At 36.1% G+C, this 24,523-nt stretch overlaps 1 protein-coding gene across 1 annotated transcript in view; it reads right to left on the bottom strand.

The window, feature by feature from the left end:
• Nucleotides 1-400: 400 nt before the first annotated feature.
• Nucleotides 401-24,523, bottom strand: part of Pof1b (POF1B actin binding protein) — a 70,182-nt gene continuing 46,059 nt past the window's right edge. The window contains exons 9-15 of the mRNA XM_057760357.1: nt 19,604-19,696; nt 18,443-18,556; nt 17,266-17,418; nt 16,858-16,977; nt 11,428-11,556; nt 10,521-10,603; nt 401-539 (exon numbers count right to left, since the gene is read on the bottom strand). Coding sequence (XP_057616340.1) covers nt 401-539; nt 10,521-10,603; nt 11,428-11,556; nt 16,858-16,977; nt 17,266-17,418; nt 18,443-18,556; nt 19,604-19,696 — 831 coding nt within the window. The remainder of the gene's footprint in view (nt 540-10,520; nt 10,604-11,427; nt 11,557-16,857; nt 16,978-17,265; nt 17,419-18,442; nt 18,557-19,603; nt 19,697-24,523) is intronic.

The raw sequence follows: 24,523 nt of genomic DNA on the forward strand, positions 1-24,523 counted from the left end.
AAGAAAACAGCCGTCATCTATTTATAAGAAAGAGATTTTAAAATAATCATCCCCTTAACAATGGCTAGAATTACTTAGAATGGTGTTGATATCTATGTTGTCTGGTCATGTTGAAGGGAGTTATAGAAAGTAAATATGCATGTCATTTGCATGGCTATTCAGCCTTACATTAAACTCTAGAATTTAAAGCTGGAGGATCTTACAATCTAGAGAGAAAACAATCACAACTCTCTTTTCAAATTTTAAAGCAATAAAAGTTAATAAGTATTCACATTCAAGAATACAAGACAAATTCTATTGATACATGACATTCATGCTCCATTGCCTTTCAAGTTGTCTATTGCATTTGATACTTTACCTAAGTTTTAAAATCTGTCAGTATATAATTAATTAAAACAGCCTAGAAACACCCAAATAAACTTACATGAGTCCATTTATCTTCAGTTTTCTCAATCACGATAGTCTGTGTGTCACTTCCTGGTGGTATATATTCATAGTCATCATACAGGAGACCTAGGATTGGATATTGTGTCCTGTACCTGTACACAACAAACAGGTAAACGTATTACAAAATAACTGTCATTTGTAGCCACTCCTATTTCCAGTCCCCTATTTAAATCAATTTATCCCTGAATGACTTTTTACTAATTTCAAATGAAATGCCCTCTCAAATATAAAAGAAAAACTGTTACTATTTTTATGTTTAATAAAGGGGAGAAACTTTGTCACTGTCCATGTTGGATCATTGTTAACACGGGATAATGATACAGAGAAAAGACAAAAATAAAATAAGAACCATAAGTAATGAGCTCACTCCTTAGAATGTTTTTTGTTTACAGGATAGAAAAATAAAAAACAAATGGGTTTCAGAAATCTTATCAAGATAAAGTGACACAATAATGTATGCCCTATCTTGAGGGGCAGACCTCTCTAATGCTATTCTATACATAGAAAAAAAGCAGTATCGTGCTCCACCTCTCACTATGACAGTTCCAGATACTCCTTGTCAAATATGTTCCAAAATACTAGATAAAAATTCCAACATGAAATAATTCTTAAATTATAAATATTGCATCATTCTTAGTAGGGTAATAAATCTTGTTCTGTTGTTCCTTATTCTCCATGTGAACTATTGCTTTACCTAATATATCCATGCCATAAATGCTACTCACAGTAACCCAGCTTTCTTTATTACCAGATCAATCAGTGGTACCACACATATCACCATTTTATTTTCCTAAAGCACAAGGTTAGTGATGCTGAATATTCAGATATATACATTCTTTAAGTGACTAGGTAAAACATCTGTACTCAATAAAGGAAAAAAATTATATGCTGATATTGACAATATCTGTTTTTAAAATAAAATAAGAAAAGACAAAGTTTATATAAGGGTTTATACTTTCCAGGATGTCAGATATGCAGTGTGATTAGGAGCATATACCTGTCACATAAAGGGTTATTATTCTCACTTTGAATAATGTAGGCAAGATAAAGATTGCTTTCCAACTTAAAAAGCCGATTGTATTGTTTGCTAGAAGAGCAGCACAAAAATGCAGGAAGAGAAATGTGATACTGGATAAAAATTGGACCCAGGATAAAGAATTAATAGAATCAGAAAAGACAATTATGTAGAGAGATCTAAAATAATTGTTTTGTTATTCTCAATATGTTTTAAAATGTAGTTAACTTTTAAAAGTAACTTTTTTCATTATGTATATGAGAAAGTACATATGCTAAAAATAGAAAAGAGATCATAAGAAGAGATAAAAATATACTTCATATAATAGAGTATAATAGTGTTTGAAGATAGACTGATAGGCTAAATAATGCTATTTATTATAAACATAAAGTAATGAAAATGAATACACATAATAAACAAATAACACAGATGATATATAATCATGAAAAATTCTAAATAAAAGATGGAAAAAGAAGGACCAATAAGAATGTTGAACAAACAGCAAGCATCTAGCAAAATGATAGATATTAACACACCTTGTAGATAGTTGCAATAAGTATAAGGGTTTTTAATATGCTTTCTGACTGTAAATTGTTTAATTATATAAAGAACTAGCTAGTTGTGCTATTTAAAAATAAGCAAACAAAAAGTAATTCTCTAAATTAAAAAAAATCCTTAGAAAAACTGATTATATTATATATACTATAGAGCAGAAAATTCTGCTATAATGTAGGTATGTTTTTGAAAAGCAAATGTGGTTGCTAATCTGTAGCACTACTAGAAAGTGACATGACCTTTAGGAGATGAGGTCAAGTGAAAGTAACTAAGGTCATTGGAGGTATGGTATAGAAGATGTTGAGATCATAGCCAGACCTCTCATCTTCTTCACTTCTTGACTGTCATGTGATAAACATCTACTTCTGTCATGTGTTCACTGCTAAGAAGTTGTGTCTTACCATAGGCTAAACAAAGGCAGTGAGACCAAACAACCATGGACTGAAGCTTCTGTGTGGTGGTCTGAATGAACTGTCTGCCACAATCTCAGAAATTTGAATGTCCGGTCCTTAGTTGGTAGAGTTGTCTGGGGACATTTAGGAGGTCTGGCCTTGTTGGAAGAAATATGTTATTGGAACCAGTCTTTGAGAGTTTAAAGACTTTTGCAAGAGTGCATTACACTGAAGGCCAGAACACTAGCTAACCCTTTCTTTTGAGCTTGATGACCAGAGTTCAATCATCAGAATGTACTTGATGGAATAGGAAAATCAAGTCCCACAAGGGATCCCGTAATCAACATATGTGTACCGTGGCATCCATATTCAAAATAAATAAATGCATTTAAAAAAGAAATTCTGTAGGAAATTTCAAAAGTCATTACAAAAATAATACACATACATAAACCTAATAATAGAATTCAAAACTACATGAACTAAAACTGGGCAGAAATGAACATGGTTTCAGTAACCGCTTTCTATACATAATATAATGGACAGTATGTGAACATGGGAATAGGCTTGAATAACATTTTACAACCATGCCTAGAAGATATCAATAGTATTTTCTACCTAAAATGAATTAAAATATGTATTTTAATATATATGGAATTTTGTGTGGGGTAGAATAAATGTTAGACTATGAAACAAGAGTCAACAACTTTAAGAACAGTGTATGTTCCAGTTAAAATGAAGTGAAATCAGAAATAAAAGTGAATACCTTGAGAAATTCACAAATATTTGCAAGTTAAGTGATATTTTTAAACAATTAATAAAGCAAGGCTCAAGAAAAATATTAGTTATATTGCCTCTTTTATAAGAAAAGAACAATCCCAATCACACAGGTTTGTATCTTAGAAACTATTTTTAAAAAGTAAGCACACACACAGCCTAGTATAAAAAAAATTTAACCAGGCAGTGGTGGCACATGCCTTTAATCCCAGCATTCAGGAGGCAGAGGCAGGTGGATCTCTGAGTTCAAGACCAGCCTGGTCTACAAGAGCAAGTTCCAGGATGGGCTCAAAAGCTACAGAGAAAACTTGTATCAAAAGTCCAAAAAATAAAGATTAAATTAGAGATAAACAGAAATCACTGAAATCAAAATTATTTCTAAATTATTAACATTGATTGACCAAGAAAAAGAGAAAAGTCTCAAATTGCTAAAATTGCACAGGTAAAATAGAGGGTCACTATTATTGACTTTGAAGAAAGAAAAAAGCCATGGATCTGGGAAAGGAATTTGTAGGGAGGAGGGGTAGATAACAGTTGAGGGAAATAAGAGACAATGGGAAATGAGCATAGATAGAGTACATTGTGTACCTTTGTGAAATTGTTAAAGAACAAATTTAATCAATAAAAATAAATATTATAAATGAAAAGCAAAATGTTAATACAGATTGACCAAGAAAAAGGAAAGAACTCAAATTACTAAAATCATATAAGGAAAAGGGAAAATAACTATTATGGACTTTGAAAAAATAAAACTCATAACATAGAAGGTCTATGAAAATCTCTATGTTGAAAAACTATATAACACAGATTAAATGTACAAATTCTTGGGAGAATACCAAGAGTAAATCTCACAGGAACAAACAGAAAAACTATGAAAAAAAAAAGCAAGAAGAAACTAACTTCCCACAAAGAAAAAACAATCCTTAAATATTTGCAATGAGTATAGTGTATCAGGAACTTAAAGAATTAATGCTTGGAATTTCTCCCCAAAATTTAGATTAAACACACACACCACACACACACACACACACACACAATTTTGATTTCATTTTCTAAAGTAAGTTGTACCCTGCTACCATAACAAGAAATACATCACAAGAGTAAAGGAAAAAAACAGATCAATATCATTCGGGAATGCAGAAGTAAAAATTCTCAATAAAATGTTAGTAAATCAAATCTAATAACATATAAAATAATTGCATAAATCAAATCTAATAACATACAAAATAATGTGTAATGTGAAAAAGAGCATTTGATTCAAACAATATGAGAATGTAACGTCTTAGAAATCACTTAATATAATATGTTATTTACAGAACCATGCATGCATTCTTTTGATCATCTAATATAAATTTTCTAGCACTATCGTAACTTGAAAATGAACTTTATAAAGAACAGAAGTGAACATCTTCAATTAAATAAAAACTCACAGCTAACATAATATTTTAAAAGTACTGAGTAAATTTCACCCACCCACTAACCAAGAACAGTAAAATGAAAGAATTCCCTTTCTTATTTCTATTTAACATTGTATTGGAGGAATCAAGGCAATTTAAAAAGGAAATAAAATGTACCTAGAATGAAAATGAAGAAATTATTTGCAAATGAAATGATCTCATAAGATAATTTTGATGAATTCAGTAAAAAAAAACCTATTATATCTTTAAACTTGAGGAATATAAAATGAATACACACACTATCAACTGTGATCCTATACCCTTATAATGAGTAATATGAAAATAAAGTTAAGACAACAATTCTAAGAGTTGGAGAGATTGCTCGGAGGTTCAGAGCACTGGCTGCTCTTTCAGAGGACTCTGGCTTAAAACTATCTGCGACCTGGTTGTGGGAGATCCAATGCCCTCTTCTGGACCTCCCATTCACCCAGATATGTATACAGGACACAGACATACATGCAGGCAAAACACCATACACATGAAGTTTTTTCCCTTAAGAAAGAAAGAAAATAATTGTACTAACAATAACATGAAAACAAAACCCCAATACTTAAAAATAAATGTAGCAAAGAAGTTTAAGATTTATATAGTATAAGATTCTTTTTTGTTTGTTTGTTTTCTTTAAGGAAAATATACTGAAAATATCATAAATAGGACAGAACATAACAAAGAATGTAAGATTTATAATTTGAAAACTACAAATTACTGTCTCATTAACTGAAAGGCAACTGGGCATGGTGGTGTACACCTTTAATCCCAGAAGTTGGGAGACAGAGGCAGGTGCATTTCTGTGGTTTGGAGGCCAGCCTGGTCAACCAAGAGTTCTAGGCCAACCAGGTATGGGGGCTTAAATGGGGATGTTCCTCATGGGATCATACATGTGAATGTTCAGTCCCTAATTAGTGGAACTGTCTTGGAAAGGATTAGAAGGTGTGATCTTGTTGGAGGAGGTGTGTGACTGCGGGTGGGCTTCAAAATCCCAGATCTAGTCCTTCCTCTCACTCAGTCTCTCTCTTTCTTCCTCTTTCTTCTCTTTCTTTCTCTCTTTCCCTCTCTCCCCCACTTTTCACTGAGATTGTGGACCAGATGTAACTCTCAGCTACTGTTCCAGTGCCATGCCATCCTGCCTACCTACCATGCTTCCTACCAGTGCCATTGTCATCCTGCCTACCTACCATGCTTCCTACTCTGATGATCAAGGACTCACCTTCTGAAACTCTAAGCAAACCCTCAAGTAAACTCATATTTTTTTTAATATTTTGCTTTGGTCAGTGTCTCTTCACAGAAACAGAAAAGTAACTACAACATCAGGGCTGCACAGTTAGAGCATCTCTTAAAATGAAAAGAATTGCTTGCTTAGCTAGGGTCAACCTCATAGATTTCTGGGAATTTCCGTTGTGCTAGGCTCATCCTCAAGATATCCCCCAATTTCTGTTGTCTCTCTCAGTACGCTCTCCCTCATCTGATTCTTCATGTTCACATACCTACCCACTCCCAGTCCACCCATAAGATCTCTTGTATTCACTTTCCCATGGAGATCCATGTGTCTGCCCTTGAGCAATCCTTGTGGTTGAGTCTCTCTGGGTCTGTGGATTGTAGTGTTATTATCCTTTACAGCTAATATCCACTCATAAGTGAGTACATATCATGTTTGCCTTTCTGGGCCTGAACTACCTCACTTAGGATGAATTTTTTCTATGACCATTCATTTGCTTTCAAATTTCATGATATCATTGTTTTTAATGCTCCATTGTGTAAATGTATCACAATTTCTTTATCCATTCTTTGGTGGAGGGACATCGAGGTTATTTCCAGTTTCTGGCTATTACAAATAATGGTGCTATGTACATAGTTGAGCAAGCGTCCTTGTGGTAGGATAGAGCATCGTTTAGCTATATGCCCAGGAGTTTTATAGCTGGGTCTTGAGGTACATCGATTCCCAATTTTCTGAGAAATTACATACTGATTTCCAAAGTGGCTCTACTAGTTTGCACTCCCCCCAGCAGTGGAGGGGTGTTCCCCCTGCTTCACTTCCTCACCAGTATGAGCTGTTTCTTGCGTTTTTAATCTTAGCCATTCTGACAAGTGTAAGATGGAATCCCAGAGTTGTTTTGATTTGCATTTCCCTGATGGCTAAGAATGTTGTACATCTCTTAAGTGTTTCTCAGCCATTTGAGATTCCTCTGTTAAGAATTCTCTGTTTAGAACTGTATCTCATTTTTTTAATTGGATTATTTGGTTTGATGGTATATAGTTTCTTGAGTTTTTTATATATTTTCGATATCAGCCCTCTATGTGGTCTTGGAGAAAATCTTTTCCCAGTCTAAAGCTGCCATTTTGTCCTATTGATGGTGTCCTTCCTTATAGAAGTTTTTCAGTTTCATGAGGTCCCAGTTATTAATTATCAATCTTAGTGCTTACATTATTGGTGTTCTGTTGAGAAACTTGTATCTTTTGCCAATGTGTTCAGGGCTATTCCCCACCTTCTCTTCTGTCAGATTCAGCGTATCTGGTTTTATGTTGAGGCCTTTGATCTATTTGGACTTGAGTTTTGTGCAGAGTGATAGATATGGATTTATTTGCTTTCTTTTATATGCTGACATCCACTTAGACCAGCATGATTTATTGAAGATGTCTTCTTTCCTCCATTATTTTACTTAGGCTTCTTTATCAAACATAGGTGTACATAGGTGTATGAATTTACATCTGAAACTTTCATCCAATTCCATTGATCCACCTGTCTGCTTTTATGCCAATACCATGCAGCTTTTATTGCTATAGTTTTGTAGTGGAGCTTGAAATCAGGGATGGTGATAACTACAAAAGTTCTTTTATTGTACAGGACTGTTTTATCTACCTTGGTTTGTTGAATTTCTATATAAAATGAGTATTTTTCTTTCAATGTCTGTAAAGAATTATGTTAAAGTTCTTATGGGGATTGCATTGAATCAATCTTGCTTTTGGTAAGATCACCATTTTTACTATACCAATCCTACTAATCCATGAGCATGAGAGACCTTTCCATCTTTTGATATCTTCTAGACTCCTAGTAGAGGGGAATATGGACCTTGAACTGGCCATCTCCTGTAACCAGACAAGACATCCAGTGAAAGGATTGGGACACCAACCCAGTCACATAAATTTCAATCTACAAATTGTCCTGCTTACAAGATGTGTTGGGGTATAGGCGGCTCAAAAATTATGGGAGTGGCCAACCAATGGCTGGTCCAGTTTAGTTCTATGCCACAAGAGTGATCTCATCCATGATACTACCTGGTGGGCCAGGAACAAGATGCTATATAACCCAGAGACCTAGGATAAAACCGAAAACAACTAGAAAAAAGCAATGAAATGATTCTTAATGATATTCTGCTACACTCATAGATTAGTGCTTAGCCCAATCATTATTAGAGATGCTTCACGTAGCAACTCACCGAAACAGATACAAAGAGCCACAGTCAAACATTAGACGGAACTCGGGGGGAATCCTGCTGAAGATAGGGAGGAACGACTATGGGAGCCAGAGGGGTCAAGGACACCACAAGAAAACTCACAGATTCAACTACCTGTGCTCATAGGAGCTCACCGAGATTGAACCGGCAAACAGGGTGCCTCCATGGAAGTTAACTAGACCCTCTGATTATATATTTCAATTTTGTAGTTTGGTCTTCTTGTGGGGGTTCCTAAAAGTGGGAGCAGGAGCAATCTTTGACTCTTTTGGCAGCCTTTGGGACCCTCATACTTATACTGGGTTGCCTCATCAATTTGGTATGCCATATTTGATTGATAACAATGGGAGCCCTGCCCTCTGAATAGAGAAAGAGGATGAGCTGGGAAGGGGCAGATGGGCAGCAGAGAGGAAATGAGAGGAGGGATTAGGAATGAGAGGAAGGAGAGGAAACAGTGGTTGGGTTGTAAAACAAGTAAAATATGTATTTAGAAAAAAAAAAGAGAAAAAAGAATTGACTTTGGAATCAGAGGTGGTCAGTAACATCAAGGAAAAAGTATTTTCCCAAAACAACAGGGCAGGTAAACATATGAAGTCACAATGAAGGTGACAATATGCATAAGATCTGCACATACTCCAACCAAAAGAATAAAGAATTTGGAGAGGAAAGAATGAATTAAAGATAGAGTTTAACCCTAAACGTTCCCATACACGTGGATTAGAAGTTACTGTTTTTTTTGTTTTTTTATTAATTAATTTATTTATTTATTAAAGATTTCTGCCTCCTCCCCGCCACCGCCTCCCACTTCCCTCCCCCTCCCCCAACCAAGTTCCCCTCCCTCGTCAGCCCTAAGAGCAATCAGGGTTCCCTGCCCTGTAGGAAGTCCAAGGACCACCCATCTCCATCCCGGTCTAGTAAGGTGAGCATCCAAACTGCCTAGGCTCCCACAAAGCCAGTACGTGCAGTAGGATCAAAAACCCATTGCCATTGTTCTCGAGTTCTCAGTAGTCCTCATTGTCCGCTATGTTCAGCGAGTCCGGTTTTATCCCATGCTTTTTCAGACCCAGGCCAGCTGGCCTTGGTGAGTTCCTGATAGAACATCCCCATTGTCTCAGTGTGTGGGTGCCCCCCTCGCGATCGAGAAAACACTACTCTGAGTGAGGTAAGCCAGACCCAAAAAGAGGAACATGGGATGTACTCATATTTGGGTTTTAGCCATAAATAAAGGACATTGAGCCTATAATTCATGATCCTAGAGAAGCTAAATAAGAGGGTGAACCCAAAGAAAAACATATAGGCATCCTCCTGAATATTAACCTTCATCAGGTGATGAAAGGAGACAGAGAAAGAGACCCACATTGGAGCACCAGACTGAAATCTCAAGGTCCAAATCAGGAGCAGAAGGAGAGAGAGCACGAGCAAGGAACACAGAAGTTACTATTTTTAAGATGTTGATAAGAACTATTATATATATGAAATGCAATGAGAATTAACAACGTACAAATACATTTTTTACATAATTCTACAAACATACCTAATATTCATATAAAAAAACAAGAGTCCACTAGTAGGAAAAATAATGTAGGCAAGAATGATTTGAAGAGTAGCACTCCTGCTTTAAACTTACTGACCTATAGGAATAATAGTAGTGTGACAGTGACATAAATGCAGACAGATCAGTGGAATAAAATTAATATTCTACCATAAAAACTAGCCAACTGAAAGGGGGAAAGGAATTTAATAGAAATCTATTTAAAGAATATATAGATTTCATATATATGTGTATATACATGCACCATGATATATATAATGTCATATACATATATTAATACATAATAACCAATTATTTATTTTTACTTCTCTAGTACTTAACATTCTATAAATGATACACTGTAGTGATATTTCATTTATATTTTAATAAATAAAGTTTGCCTGATGTTCAGAGAGTAAAACAGCTGCACTGATTAGCCTTACAGACCAGGCAGTGATGACACACACCTTAAATCCCAGGAGTCACACTAGTTTGCTATAAAAACCAAGCAACAGGGTGCATGCCTTTAATCCCAGCCCTAGAGTGGAATATAAAACAGGAGGGGACAGCTCTCACACACAGTCTCAATCTGAAATTCCTGGAGGGAGGATCACCAGTTTTGGACTGAGGTAGAGGTAAGAGCCAGTGGCTGACTGGTTTGATTTTCTGACCTTCAGGTTGAACCTATTTTCTGTCTCTGTGGTTTTATTAATTATGCTACAATACACAATTATCGTAACTATGGTAGTAATGCCTTTTCTAAACATCCCCATTCTTCAGTATAATTGCTTATGAGTAAAAAACAACCTCTTTATAGTGATCTACACATCAACTAAGAGAATAACAACTTAAATTTTATAATAACGTCACACGTTCAAATGCCATTTTAAAGTACATTACTTTTTTGTGGTGATTGTTGTCCTTCCAACACTGGAGGGTTGGTTATGGGATGAATATATTTCCTGTCTCAACTTTGAGAGTTCCTTACAAAGAAAACACAATGATTCTTTAAATAGAAATATAAACATGAGCTAATATGATTACTAAGAATAACCACCACCACTTCTCCTGCTTTGTTTTTATATAAGATGTTTTAATCTTACTAATCTTGATCCACAGTAGCCAAAATGCTATACATGCCTTTGAAGAACCCCACTAACTGAGGTAGGATATCAACAATTGATTGGACATGCTTCTCTCAGTATGAGAATGTAATTGCTTTTGTTCTGAACAGTTTAAAGTAGGCTAATTAATAATAATGATGATGATGATGAAATTTCAATAAGGAAGTAGATGCAGAGTCCAAACAGAAAACTGCAAGTGCCACTTTTAAATAACAGCAATAAAATATTAGCCCATTGTTTTTAATAGTTCCTTTAGTACTTATTGTATGACAGATATGGGGTTACTTGCTGCTGATATAATATGGTACCTTAATGAAAGATTAGTTCGTGACCTAGGAGTGAGATCACGGGCTTTGAGTAATTTCACTGCTAATGAAATATAAATTAAATATCTTAGAAATAGTAAAAGTACAACACCAGTCTTTTTCCTTTAACTTCAATTTTTTTTTCTTTCAGTTGAATTATTTCTCAAGTGGAAGTCTTACTATTCACATATGTCTTCTCATGTGTAGTAAAGTATGTCCTCGTAAGGTGTCCTTTCCTTGATGTTCTAAGTGTCTAGTCTTTCACAACTGAACCATCCCTGCAGTTTAATGTCTTCTTTCTTAATCCATGGAAAGTATTTATTCTACAGAACCTATTGTACCATTCTTCTACACCATGTATTTTCCTCTTTTTCTTACCTCTGATTGACGCTTTATAAGAGAATCCTTTTCTTCCAGCAAGCTTGTCAGTTCATGAAGCTTGAATTGGAAGTCACTGCAACTTCCTTCTCTTTTGGAAACATCTTTTTGGTACTGGTTTAATTGAGACTAAGGATTTAGAAATACAAAATTTATTATAATGCTTTTTAAAAAACATATAATTCCAGTGAAGTATAGTTATGCCACGTCATCAACTGAAAAATAATGTATCAATTTCCATAAATGTGTAGCAAATTTTGTTGATATAAAATATAATCTGAAATATCAGTTAGAAATTTCTCATTTTAAAAATTTGTGTTTGATATTTACAATTAAAGTACAAGCAATTGCTTTAAGCCAGAGCAATAAAATAAAGCTGAGAAAATAGACATTTCAGATTTCTTCAAACACTAATTAAGGCACCTTCAATCTTAATGTTATGCTCTAACTTTCAGTTCACAAAATGATTTGTGATGCATGTCTTAAATGAATTTTCACAGAATCGCAGAGAGATAAGCATTATTTTCAAAAGAGTTAAAATGAATCCCAGATGGAATCCAGAATAACATAATAATGGCTGCAACTCAAAAGAAAAAGCGCTCAAATACAAATCACAAATTTTGTCTTTCTCACTTCCACATATATGGGAACAGAAGCTGCTTGGTTAAAGTGTTAGTAATAACATTAGGTTGGAAAAGAGGAAACCAGTGGAAGAAATTTCAGAATGATCAGTAGATCTATTAACAAATTAAGTTTCACTTAATTTATTTTAGAAAAAAAAAACTTCACTGATATAAGATGAGAAAAATCATTGGCCATTTTGTTCATTAAAACATTTAAATGCATCTGACTACATTTAGGACAGAATAAATTAAGGGTTAGTTAAATCAATTCAGCATGGAATTATAAGGCAACATACTATATTCTTGCAAATGTCCTAATTTTGATATAAATTATAGATGGATGAAATCCAATATAATATAGAGAGCGAATGATCATGAGGTGTCCAGCCTTAATTTATACATCTAAAACACAATTCCTGAACCTAAGTCTCAGGGAGCATCATAAAAAGAATGGAAGGTAGGGGCAGGAAGATTCTAAAAGCCAGAGAACCTATAAATCTGCTGTGAGATTGACCTTCTAGAAATGACTGGGAAATTTTACCCATGGTGCCTCAACAATATAGCTGCCTAAAAAAGACATGAAGAAGTATAGCCCCAGTAGACATGCTAACACAGAAGGAGAAGATCTCACCAGGCTGAACCCATAGCCAAAGAATTGTAGGCAACTACAGAATGCAGAGAGTGGGAGAAATAAGTTTCCTTAGGGATGAATTCCTTAATTGGCTATTCAATACCGAATGCTTAACTTTAAAATTATATACATACAAGTAACATTAAATGGGCTGAGTAGGTTGTATTTATGTATTTAGGCATTTGTAAAAAATATGTAATAGTAACATTTTAAAGTAAAAGAGGCCAGGCTATCTAGCGAAAGCAAAGGATGGGTATATATACAGAAGGGATTGGAGGGAGGAATGAAAAGGGGGAAATGGTGTAATTATTATTATTTTTATTTTGCTTTTTTTTTGAGACAGGGTTTCTCTGTAGCTTTGGAGTCTGTCCTGGAACTAGCTCTTGTAGACCAGGCTGATCTCAAGAACTCACAGAGGTCTGCCTGCCTCTGCCTCCTGAGTGCTGGGATTAAAGGTGTACAACACCACCGGCTGGTGTGTAATTATTTAATTAAAAAAAGTTAACTAAAATATTTATAATCACTCAGATAAACTGTGGCTCTTAGCTGTATAATTTTAAATATTACTCTTTTCTGAGTAAACATGCAATTTTATGAAGGGTCCTCTACCCATAAGCTAAACATAAATTGTTAAAAATTAATAAAAATCAAGGTAATGAAATTAATATCTTTTTAACATCTGAGAAGAAAAATTTACCTACAGTAGAAAATAATTTAACTTAAGATAGCACTTAGAAATTTCATTTCTTTTTAATATTCAGAAATATAATTTTAAGAAAAGGTTTTAGAAAACCTTGAACCTATAATCCGTGATCCTGGAGAAGCTAAATAAGAAGGTGAACCCAAAGAAAAACATATAGTTATCCTCCTGGATATTGGAAGGAGACAAGATTTCTAGGCAAAAATTGGAAACGTGGGGGTGGGGTGGGATGGGGTTTAGGGGAAATGGGGAGAGAAAAGTGTGAAGGGGAGGATGGGGAGAGCTTGGGGGAATGGGATGGTTGGGATAAAGGAAGGGTGGATATGGGAGCAGGGAAGTATATATCGTAATTAAGGGAGCCATTTTAGGGTTGGCAAGTGACTTGACTCTAGAGGGGTTCCCAGGTGTCCATGGAGATGTCCCCAGCTAGATCCTTGGGCAGCTGAGCAGAGGAAGCCTGAAATAGCCCTATCCTATAGCCATATTGATGAATATCTTGCATATCACCATAGAACCTTCGCCTGGCGATGGATGAAGCTAGAGACAGAGACCCACATTGGAGCACTGGACTGAGCTCCCAAGGTCCAAATGAGGAGTAGAAGGAGGGAGGACATGAGCAAGGAAGTCAGGACTATGAGGGGTGCGCACACCCACTGAGACGGTGGGGCTGATCTAATGGGAGTTCATCAAAGCAAGCTGGACTGGGACTGATGGAGCGTGTGATCAAACCGGACTATCTGAACATATCGGACAAGGAGGACTGACTGAAAAACCAAGGACAATGGCACTGGGTTTTGATCCTACTGCATGTACTGGCTTTGTGGGAGCCTAGTCTTTGTGGGATGCTCACCTTCCTAGACCTGGATGGAGCAGGGAGGACCTTGGACTTCCCACAGGGCAGGGAACCCTGACTGCTCTTTGAACTGGAGAGGGAGGGGAAGGGGGGGGGGAAGAGAGGGAAATGGGGGGAGGGGAGGAGGTGGAAATCTTTAAGTAAAAATAAATAAAAAATCTTTAACTTACATATTTTTCTTTGTAGATTTAAAATTAAAACAATCATATTTATTTTTTCTTTTTAATGGTAATAGAGTGGGGGAGTGGTGCTGATGGTGATAAAAATCATTTTCTTTAATAAAATTTATCTTTTCATGTATGTATAAGGAGGCCAGAGGAGGGAGCTAGATCTTGGAGAGCTGTACTTACAGGCATCTGAAGGCTGACTGGCTTGTTACATTGGTGATCAGACCCAAACTCTGTTCCCCATGATTAAATAGCAAGTGTCCCTCCCCCTATCCCCACTCCTCTTCTCCTCCCCCTACACCATTCCCCCTCCCTCTCGATACTGAAGAGCAGTCCAAATTCCCTGCCCTGCGGGAAGACAAAGGTCTTCTATCTACGTCCAGGAAGGTGAGCTTCTAAACAGGCTAAGCTCCCACAAAGCCAGTTCATGTATTAGGATCAAAACCTAGTGCCATTGTCCTTGGCTTCTCATCAGCCTTCATTGTCCACCATGCTCAGAGAGTCCAGTTTCAACCCATGCTTATTCAGTCCCAGACCAGCTGGCCTTGGTGGGCTCCCAATAAATCAGTTCCACTGTCACAGTGGGTGGGTGCACCCCTCGTGGTCCTGATTTCCTTGCTCATGTTCTCCCTCCTTCTGCTCCTCATTTGTACCTTAAGAGCTCAGACCGTTGCTCCAATTTGAGTCTCTGTCTCTACCTCGATCCATCGCCAGATGAAGGTTCTAAGGTGATATGTAAGATATTCATCAGTATAGGATAGGGTCATTTCAGGTTCCCTCTCCTCAATTGCCCAAGGTACCAGCTGGGGACATCTCCCTGGACACCTGCGAACCCCTCTAGAGTCAAGTCTCTTGCCAACCCTAAGATGGCTCCCTTGGTTAGGAAAACTTCTTCCCTGCTCCCGTATCCACCCTTCCTATATCCCAACCATCCCAATCCCCCAAGCTCCTACCATCCTCCCCTTCTCACGTTTCTCATCCCATTTCCCCTTTGCCCCATGCCACCTCACCCGCAAGTTCCCAGTTTTTGCCCTGCAATCTTGTCTACTTCCACTATCCAGGCGGCTGACTATACGATTTTCTTTGGGTTTACTTTCTTATTTAGCTTCTCTAGGATCACAAATTATATGCTCAATGTCCTTTTTTTATGGCTAGAAACCAATTATGAGTGAGTACATCCCATGTTCCTCTTTTTGGGTCTGGGATACCTCACTCAGGATAGTGTTTTCTATTTCCATCCATTTGCACGCAAAATTTGAGAAGTCATTGTTTTTTACCGCTGAGTAGTACTCTAATATGTATATATTCCACACTTTTTTCATCCATTCCTCCATTGAAGGGCTTCAAACTCTATTACAGAGCTTCAGTATTGAAAACAGCTTGGTATTGGCATAAAAACAGAGAAGTCGATCAATGGAACCGAGTAGAAGACCCTGATTTTAACCCACAAACATATGAACACCTAATTTTTGATAAAGGAGCTAAAAGTATTCAATGGAAAAAAGAGAGCATCTTTAACAAATGGTGCTGGCAGAACTGGTTGGCAACCTGTAGAAGAATGAAAATAGATCCATATCTATCACCATGCACAAAACTCAAGTCCAAATGGATTAAAGACCTCAATATTAGTCTGAACACACTGAACCTGATAGAAGAAAAAGTGGGAAGCACTCTACAACATATGGGTACAGGAGATCACTTCCTACGTTTATCCCCAGCAGCACAGACATTAAGGACAACATTAAATAAATGGGACCTCCTGAAACTGAGTAGCTTCTGTAAAGCAAAGGACACTGTCACTAAGACAAAAAGGCGACCCACTGACTGGGAGAAGATCTTCACCAACCCTGCAACAGACAAAGGTCTGATCTCCAAAATATATAAAGAACTCAAGAAACTAGACTTTAAAATGCTAATTAACCCCATAAAAAATGGGGCACTGATCTGAACAGAGAATTCTCAACAGAAGAAATTCAAATGGCCAAAAGACACTTAAGGTCATGCTCAACCTCCTTAGCGATAAGGGAAATGCAAATTAAAACAACTTTGAGATACCATCTTACACCTGTCAGAATGGCTAAAATCAAAAACACCAAGGATAGCCTTTGCTGGAGAGGCTGTGGAGAAAGGGGCACACTCATCCATTGCTGGTGGGAATGCAAACTTGTGCAACCACTTTGGAAATCGGTGTGGCGATTTCTCAGGAAATTTGGGATCAACCTACCCCAAGATCCAGTAATACCACTCTTGGGAATATACCCAAGAGATGCCCTATCATATGACAAAAGTATCTGTTCAACTATGTTCATAGCAGCATTGTTTGTAATAGCCAGAACCTGGAAACAACATAGCAAGTGTTTTTAACATCTCAGTTACCTCTCAAGGTCCAAGCAACACTTTTGTTGAAAAAAAGTTTCTATAGACATGTATATTTATTCAATGTAGGATCAACATACCCTTAGCTTGCTGATTTCTCTGTCTTTCTCAATTCTTAAGTTTTTTACCATCTCCATATAATGGTTGCCAATCTCATCCATTTTAGCCTGTAGTATTGGGCCTGTGCAAGTCTCAGAGACCTGTACAAAACCAAAATAATTGTCTGTAATTGGATTATTAAGAAGGAAATATATATTAGGCTTCAATATTTATTATTACATGAATACTGTGTGATTAAATAAGATATTGAAATAATAAAAATAACCTTGAGAGATTATTTGACAAAGTTCAAGTGTCAGCATGATAAAACTTTCATTTAAGGTCAACAGAAAGAAGTCAATGTACTTTACAAGGTGAAGCTTGTATATTCTGTTTACAATGATTGCTTTATAATTAGTTAAGTAGGACAATACTATAAAGATTAGTACCTGTATTCTAAGGTTTTTATTCTCTTGCTCTAAATTACGTTTACAATACTCTAGTTCTTTTAGTCTGTATTCCATGTCTGATAGTGTATGTCGAAGAGAAAGGTTATTTTCTTCCAATGTCTGACATTTTGAGCTTGAGTCTTGAAGTCCTTGCTGCAAAGACACAAGTCCATAAGAAAATGAATTTTGATTTTAAAGATGAAATGGCCTTTTAAGTGATTCATTGAGAAAAATAAAGCAAATGTTTCAAACTGAATCTTTTGAGATTCTTGCCTTCAGATGATATTTTAAACATCATACTAAACATTAAGATTGTCCCTAATCTCATTTGCCCAACTTGAGTAAAAAGAAACAACATTTACATAAAATTTTCAGCGTCCGAATTTATTATTATATTCATGATAGTATGACCACATCATAGTATACTAATAGTCACTAAAATAATCATGCCCTTGATCGTGGTAAAAAATATCAACTTTATAAAATCTTTGGGAAAGCCATGAGAAAAAAAAAGAGAGAACAAACTCTTGGGCATCATTAGAGTTTGGTTAGATTTATCTCTGCTCAGTCAAGTATAAAAGTGAATAGAGTTCATTCCTTTGTTTACTCAGTAAACAAACAAGATCTACAAAGCTTCTTTTTCCATTAACATAGCATTAGATTAAAAGAATGAGTCAACATAGACTTTCAGTGACAAATCATGTTGCTCCAAAGTACAGAGAACTGTGTGCTGCATATACTGTATAACACATAACGTTGCCAGGTTTTGTTGTGTGTGTGTGTGTGTGTGTGTGTGTGTTTGAGAGGACATTCAGTTGTTGAAAATATGCAAAGCTAGCTGGGCGGTGGTGTTGCACGCCTTTAATCCCAGCGGTCGGGAGGCAGAGGCAGGCAGATCTCTGTGAGTTCGAGGCCAGCCTGGTATACAAGAGCTAGTTCCAGGACAAGCACCAAAGTGACAGAGAAACCTTGTCTCAAACCCACCCCCAACCCCTCAAAAAAAAACAAAAAACAAAAACACACAAAAAATATGCAAAGCTGTTCAATTCTTAGGTGAGCAAATTGTTTCATCACACTAAGACTCTCTGAACTGTATCTTCGAACTTCAGTATGCCAGTAATTGTGCATATGGAAAGCTATCAATCTAGAGTAGCAACTACAAAAGACATCAACTTACTTGCTGTTGGCGATTATTTGCTCTCACCGATGCCAAGAGTTCTTCATACTCTTTTATTTGATTTTCTTTGAATGTCAAGTCCTTCTCAAGTCTTATCTTGTCATTTTCCAGAGACTAAAGGCATAAATTACTTATTAGGACTCAGAGTTATGTAAAACTGTTAACAGGCAAAGACTTGTTTACGTTGCAAAATTTAAATAAAAACTTGTTTCATCTGTAACTGCTGAAAAAAGTAGAATTCTTCAAAGTCAAGCAAAAGCTAAGATAGAAAAACCCAAGCTTTGAAAACATGTATTAGAAGGGCTGTTTTGATGGATTGGCTACTGCTAAATGCAATGAAGCAGAAAGCGCTCAATCATTTTTATGTCTTACTTCAATCTACAAAGACTTCTTAATCCCAGCAGGTGGACAATTTTCAAATTAATGTTCAACTACACTCATGAGAATGCAGAAACAAACCAGAAAATTAGGAAAAAAGTGCTCCAAAGTTCTCAAGGTGTTTTTCACTGTGAAGAGAGCATTCAAAATGTTCTACCTGATGGCACCAAAAGTACAATTAAAATAAGAAAATATGAAAAATTAAGTATTGGCAGGAAGGGGTTTTCTTTTCTTTTTTTTAAAAAAGATTTATTTATTATGCATACAATGTTCTGTTAACATATATACACCAGAAGAGGTACCAGATCTCATTATAGATGGTTGTGAGCCACCATGTGGTTGCTGGGAATTGAACTCAGGACCTTTGGAAGAGCAGCTAGTGCTCTTAACCTCTGAGCCATCTCTCCAGCCCAGGAAGGGGTTTTCAAGTTGTTTTATTTAAAGAGAAATTCAAAGTACGCTTTATTATTACAGTAAAGAAGGGAATTTTTATTAAATGACTATGATTGTTTTAATTTTGTAGGCAACTCTGGCTTTAAGCACTAAATTATTTTAGTGGTAAATTAAATGATTGGTGCATGTCAGTATATACTCATGCTCTCATGGGGAAGTTCTTTTGTCATCTTTCAATGCTAATTAGCTATTTCACAAATAATTTATGTCTAGGTAGGTGTAATATTTTAATGTTGCAATACATTTAAAAAGTATATTGAATGTTTTGATTTCTGTTAGGAAGCTAAGAATCAGAAACATTTTGGAAAGAAATCTCGAAACAAATCTTACTGTCAAGTCATTTTGAAGATGTCCGAGTTCTTCCCGTATGTTGCTAAATGTGGACAACACTAGTCTCAGTGACTTATCAGACATACCCCTCATCTGTAGGAAGAAAGCAGTTAATGGTTTATTTTGCTAATGTTTCAAAATAGGCAACACAAGCAAACATACCTTTTTCCTGTTCCTACAAAACACTTAAAAGTCTTTATTTTTAGCCAGGAGGTGGTGGTACATGCCTTTAATCCCAGCCCTCGGGAGGCAGAGTCTCTGTGAGTTCGAGGCCATCCTGGTCTACAGAGCAAGTTCCAGGACAGGCTACTAAGCTACAAAGAAATCCTGTCTCGAAATAAAGGAAAAAAGAAATGATATTTTTAATACATTTTTTTTATGACAAAGTTGCTCACTATGTAGCCCTGACTGTCTTGGAGCTTGCTTTCTAGTTAGAGCAGGCTGGTCTTGAATTCCCAGAGATCCACCAGCTTCTGCCTCCCAAAATCTGGGATTAAAGGCCTATGCCACCATACCAGAATCTTACACATATTTTTAATTAAAATACAATTACATCACCTTTTTCCTTGCTTTTCCACCCTTCAGATGCCCCCCATATACTCTTGTTGTAATCCCTCCCATTCCCCCGCACTCTCAAAAACAAAAAGAACTTTCTGAATAATGCTCTTAAGCAGGCCAAGCAGTATTCCTCAAAAGATTCCACTATGCCTTTGGAAGACTTTTTTTTCTTTTTTCTTTTGTATGAACAAAGCATCATCTCCTTCACACAGCACAATTCTGTATCATCGAATTTTGCTTTTCTTTTCATTCTTTGCTTAAATGTTTAGAGACGAGACACTTAATTTTCAAGCCACAAAATGAACTTGCCTAAGTGTGCTGTGAAGGACATGGGTTCTGCCTGCGGTGGGAAGAAGAAAGTACTATGTGGAGTACAGTGTGCTCTGCACTAAGCTATTGCAATTGGTGTTTTCAGGCAGTACCCTGCACCGAGTGACTCTATTTCCATCCCCTGCCCCAGAGGCCATTTGCTACTTCTTTCAAAGGTATGTTTATTTTATGTCATGTGTTGGAGTGTTTTGCCTGTATGTATAGACAGGCATCACATGAGGGCCTGATATCTAGGCAGGCAAGAAGAGGGCATCACATGTCTTGAAGGTGGAGTTACTGAACGTTAACTTTGTGTGAGTGCTGAGACATCAAACCTGGTTCTCCATTAGGGCAAACAGTGATTCATCTGCCCAGCCCCTCAAAAATCACACAGGGCTGTTGAGAAAGATGAAGGAACAGAACTAAGAACAAAATGCTGAGTTTTGAATACAAATCCCAGGTAGAATGACTTCCTGTTTTATTTATTGGAAATGAATAACACAGTAAGAATCGTGGGACACAGACTAAAAAATAATCTGTTTACACAATTTGACTCTTACCTTCTCTGAACTTCTGTAGTAAAATTAAATGAAGACCACATGGGAATATGGGAATATCAAAACCATATAAAGCAAAAACCAATTCCAAAAAGTTTATCGTACACACCAGACAAATAAATGATACAACATTCATATAAAAGGAGATAACCCTAACACTGATGTGTGGAGACTTATTTTCTTATCATCAGATCTTGTGGTACATGTATCATGAGATCAACAAGTGAGAAATTTTCAGCTCTGACTCCAGAACTGCAGTTCATGATGGCCCTACCTTCCTGTCATGGCTAACTAGAATTGACATTAGATGAGTTGACCACATGTGGACTACCCTTGGACCAAGTTTGTCTTGAAGAGATTTTTGTCTTGCAAAATTCCTTCAGATAGGGTTCCTAAATGTCTTACCTAACTACCTCCAATGGCTCCTATTGCATTTGTATGAGTGTACTGTTCAAGCTTTTACGAAAACTTCTTTGAATCTTGTAGTCTCTTTAATGGTTATTAATTTAATAATTCTTAGCAATTCTTTATCCTATTTGTCATTGTGTAACATGAAATGCATAAGATGAGTGTTAATATTAGTAAGACTTGAATAAAAGAACTTGCCATTTCCAATGGCCATCAGGGGTAATTGCTGATGTACAGCCAACTTACTGACATAACGTATGAATTTATTATTAATCAATAAATCCTGAAATTGTGGAAATACATGCAAAGTTCTATGCCTTTGTCAATGTTTTTTACATAACATGCCCACAAAATACTAATAAACTTTAGTGTTGAAAGATAGATGGAACTGACTCATTTCAAAGAGAGAAAACTCTTTTGTTCTCACTTTTTAAATTTTATTACTTAAAAAAAAACCAATACATATTCCCACTTCCTCCCCTCCCTCCACTCCTTCCACAACCCTTTCCCTGCCCCTCCTATCTTAAGAGGGTGCAAAACACCCTTGCTCAACCTGAATATAGTGGGGAGGGCCTTGGACTTTGCACGAGAGAAAACTCTTACAATAAATTAGTCTTATTTGCTTATTGAAGTCTCAATCCTGAATATATATGCCCCTAATATTAAAGCACCCACATATGTAAAAGAAACATTACTAAATCTCAAATCACACATCAAACCCCACGCACTAATAGTAGGAGATTTCAACACTCCTCTCTCGCCAATGGACAGATCAACCAGACAGAAACTTAACAGAGAAATAAGAGAACTAACAGGTGTAATTAATCAAATGGACTTAACAGAAATCTATAGAACATTCCACCCAAACAGGAAAGAATATACCTTTTCAGCACCTCATGGAACCTTCTCGAAAATTGATCACATACTCGGTAACAAGGCAAACATCCACAGATACAAAAAACTTGGAGTAACCACCTTTGTCTTATCAGATCACCATGTTGGAATTTAATAACAATACTACCCCCAGAAAGCCTACAAACTCATGGAAACTGAACAGTCAACTACTGAACCATACCTGGATTAAGGAAGAAATAAAGAAAGAAATCAAATTAAGGAAGAAATAAAGAAATTAAAGTCTTCCTTGAATTCAATGAAAATGAAGACACAACATACTCAAACCTACGGGACACTATGAAAGCAGTGCTAAGAGGAAAGTTCATAGCACTAAGTGCCCACAAAAAGAAAATGGAGAAAGCTCACATTAGAGACTTAACAACACACCTGAAAGCTCTGGAAAAAAGAAGCAGACTCACCCAGGAGGAGAAGAAGACTGGAAATAATTAAACTGAGAGCTGAAATAAACAAAGCAGAAACGCAGAAAACAATTCAAAGAATCAATGAAAAAAAGAGCTGGTTCTTTGAGAAAATCAACAAGATTGACAAACCCCTATCCAAACTAATCAAAAGGTGGGGAGAGAATACCCAAATTAACAAAATCAGAAATCAAAAGGGGGACATAACAACAGACACTGAAGAAATTCAGATAATCATTAGGTCTTACTTCAAAAGCCTGTACTCCACAAAATTGAAAAATGTAAAAGAAATGGACAAGTTTTTAGATAGATACCATATGCCAAAATTAATGTGAAAGTTTTAAGGGAAAACTTCAGCTTCTGCAAAGAGGGAAGCAAAATATATTTTCCTGATGTTCTTATTAAGTGTGACTGAAAAATCATAGATACATAAAAAATATTGAAAGCCTCACGGTGATGAAAAACTTTGTCTCAACTATGACCATGAAAGAAAAAGATTAGCAATGTGAAAAAAACAAAGAAAGAAACTTTAGACAATAACAATTCAACTCCAAACAAACACCACATCGGGTAAGATTGGGGAAACTGTGACTGTTATCTCATCTAAGGATAAGAGGTTGAGCCCATATGTCTGCCATGATTAAGATTTAAACCAATAAACCAACACTATTTACTAGGTTCATGTCAGGAAAAGCAGAGTACAGAGTTGAAACTTTCATCCTAACAGCACAAAAATGATACTCCAAGCTCTCTTGTATTCTTAATACCATTAAGCCTTCCATCCTACCATATGTGGACAGGCCAATTATAAGAACGCTGACTTCCAATTGGCAGTAATGTGTTTTACTTCCTCTGATCCTTTACTGTAGGAGTTAACCTTCTAAAATAAAATATCTGAATAAGACTCAGAGTTTCATAACACAGTATGTTCAGGTTTCCATCTAGACTAGACTCACTAAAAACACTGAAAGACAAAAGAGAAGTCTGAAGTTGATAAGGAAAATCAATCAATAGATGCCAATAAAAAGATAACAAGAACTGTTAGAATTGGGAAAGGAGGAGTCAGACTCTTCCATACATTAATCCAGGAATGGAGAGAGAGACAGAGACAGATAGACAGACACACACACGGGGGGGGGGGGAGAGAATTTGAAAGGCACAAGAGTAACCTTAGCTATTAAGAAAACCAGATAAAAAGAATAGCAGAATTCTCCTAGAAATCACAGAGAAAGGAAAAACTGGTACAATATTTTTTCAAATGCTAAAAGAACAAAAATATCAACTATAAATTTTATATCCAATGAAATGGAGCTTCTTTTCAAATGTAGAAAGGAAATCATGATATTTTTCAGGCCTAGGAAAATGGAAATAATAAGTCACTATTAGACCTACTTTTAAAGACTAGCTAAAGGAATTTTTCTAAATAGAATAAAATTCTAAGTCAAGAAATGTTGGACACTAAGAAGGAAAAATCATATGGGTAAACATGACAGGCTATAATTATGTTGAGCTTTCTTATTTATGTTTGGTAGTAGAAACAAAATTATAATACTAATATGTTGTTTATGAAAGGAGAGTAAATGTTTCAGAATAATATTATAAATATAAGGATAAAGAGACATAAAAACCCCAAAGCTTTCTACAATTTTCTAAAACTGGAAAAATGTTTAAATCTACACACTGATTAAGTCATGAATATGTAATTTGATAGTGAGAGAAACCACTGAAAAATATGCACCCCCCAAAATAATAGCAAATCAAAATGGAATTCTAAA

This window comes from Chionomys nivalis, chromosome X, assembly GCF_950005125.1.
Source record: "Chionomys nivalis chromosome X, mChiNiv1.1, whole genome shotgun sequence".
NCBI classification, from domain to species: Eukaryota; Metazoa; Chordata; class Mammalia; order Rodentia; family Cricetidae; genus Chionomys; species Chionomys nivalis.